The following is a 2211-nucleotide window of genomic DNA, read 5'->3' on the forward strand; positions in this document are numbered from 1 at the left end:
ACTGAAATCAGGAGTGATGACCAGCTGAAGGTCTCTCTATAGAAGAGTGCTCCTAGCAAAGTGCATAGAGCTTTAACCATTCACATCATTAAAGATAATCAATGTACGAGTGCTCTGCTCTACTAGGCCTGCTTCCAGCACTGTGACCAGCCAGAACTATTTCTGGTTCTTCACCTAAATTAGGAAAGCATTCTGCTTTCTACTGAAATTGTTGGCAGTTTTATAATTTCCTTGTCCCCACTGGCTGGACATCAGAACAGTTCCCTCTTGAAACTTGTCAGTGTTTATTTAGTTCACCTTGGTCCTCAAGATCCTCCCAAAAATGGAGAAGATGTTCTCTAACTGCAAGCTACTCATTCTGGGAAACGCTTTGTCTCTACAGATGCTGGTTTGTGCTCTGCTGATGTACCTCACCTCTCATGGGAGGTCTTAGTACCACTGCGGGATTAGCTGTGGTGTGGTTGAAAGTGAATACAAGGACATTTGATTTTTATTCATTCCCAACCAGAGTAATATAGCGTTCCCTTGCTTCTCACTTCTCACCAAGAAGGTGACTTTACCCACTTTCCAGTTCATGTCTGCACCACTGAGAACCGGCCCCTGGCCCAGTCTTTAGAAGAGTTACACTGCAGCTGGAGAAGTAACTGGGTGATTCCAAACCACCCAAGAGCAGCACAGGGAGCACTGCCCCCTTCTTTCTGTTCAACAAATGCATGTCGAGCACATAACATTAATTAAGATATACTGTACCTCCGGCTGTCTGCATCTTGATGTGTTTATTTCCTTCTAATCTTAATTAAAATACAAAAAATAAAGGTGGTTAAAACATTGTAATGTGTTACCAATTCAGAGCACCATTTTAAAAAAAGCATGCAACAAAGGTACTACTATTCCAAAAGCAGCCACTATTATTTTGGTTAATACTGTTATTGTTCTTCAATTTTTTGTTTTGTAGCAAATTTTGGAAGCACCACACAGTAACTAAACTGTGCTGTATGAATCTGACAACAGTATTTTGCTGTATTAAATCTAAACAATATTTCATTATTTCATAATTATATGTTTACGACTTGTCTATTAAGTACCTATAATCCTAATGCTTTTTCCCGCTGTTCAAAAATATCACATGGAAAAGAAACAGTTTCCCCTGGGTTTCTTATAAGAACAAAAATAAATCTGAAAGCAAGCACTTACTAACTGTTATTACTGGAATTCACCACAATGCAAGTAAACACCTTCAAAACTAAAAATAGCACGATGGCTCTGCAAGAGCATCTCTCACAGCCTCTTAGTCCTAACAGGATTTTGTTTTCTTTGAATTCACAGAGCACTCAGAGCATGGAGAAGCTGTTCAGAAGACAATGGACCACACTGTCAGCATCTGCTCTAGGATCCTTCTGCAAAAGTGTGTTAGATTTTAAACAAATGGGCACAATCACTTTAACGATTATAAATAGCCCCACTGCCTAAAGAGGCTCCAAGGCTAGCCAGCCTGTCTGGAATAATAATTGATTTTTAAAGGAAATGCATCCCACTAGATTCAAATTAAACTGAGAAAGCAGGAGAAATGCAATACACGACCTTCCAATACCTTTCGGTGCAGCTTTTGTCTGACTGGAAACCATGGCAGGCGCACCGACGGCAGGCCAACATAGACGCCACCGTAGTTCCTGATTTAAGGAAACAAAGAGACATCAGAGTTTAATCGTACAATGCCAACATCCCACAGCAGCATTACCAAGACCATGGATAGTCGGAGAGGGCACCTCTGCATGAGTATCCACAGAGAAGCCCTCCCTTCCCATCACTATGGGAAAAGTGCCACTAAGTGCCATACGCATGCTAATATGGCACCAGGCCGAACAACCTTGAGGCTCCCTGTCACTCTTAAGGAAGGACCAAAGCCTGTGAAAGGAGCTATTTTTTACTCAGTTTCCTGACATTTTTCATTAAATCGCATTAAAACTATCTTGTGACAATAAACCCCACCTGCCCAGCTTCTTCCAGATGCCGAATATACCCAACTGGTGAGAGCCAATCTGATAGTGATGTTTGGCACTGCAACCACCGAAGCACCTCACTACAAACAATGCACACCAGTTAAGCAGCTCGGACCTCTCCTCGTTAATAAATAAGACTTGTATCCCCCTGCGTAGGGTCACACTTGGAGGAAAGTCTCAGCAGGACGCAGCACCAGGGCATTAGGTCACT

At 42.1% G+C, this 2211-nt stretch overlaps 1 protein-coding gene across 1 annotated transcript in view; it reads right to left on the reverse strand.

The window, feature by feature from the left end:
* Positions 1-750: 750 nt before the first annotated feature.
* Positions 751-2211, reverse strand: part of LOC104402356 (chromosome unknown open reading frame, human C12orf75) — a gene marked incomplete at its 5' end in the record, with an annotated part of 8257 nt that continues 6796 nt past the window's right edge. The window contains 3 exon segments of the mRNA XM_010010227.1: positions 751-791; positions 1592-1636; positions 1639-1670. Coding sequence (XP_010008529.1) covers positions 787-791; positions 1592-1636; positions 1639-1670 — 82 coding nt within the window.

This window comes from Nestor notabilis, unplaced genomic scaffold (assembly GCF_000696875.1).
Source record: "Nestor notabilis isolate BGI_N333 unplaced genomic scaffold, ASM69687v1 scaffold3480, whole genome shotgun sequence".
Classification (NCBI taxonomy): domain Eukaryota; kingdom Metazoa; phylum Chordata; class Aves; order Psittaciformes; family Psittacidae; genus Nestor; species Nestor notabilis.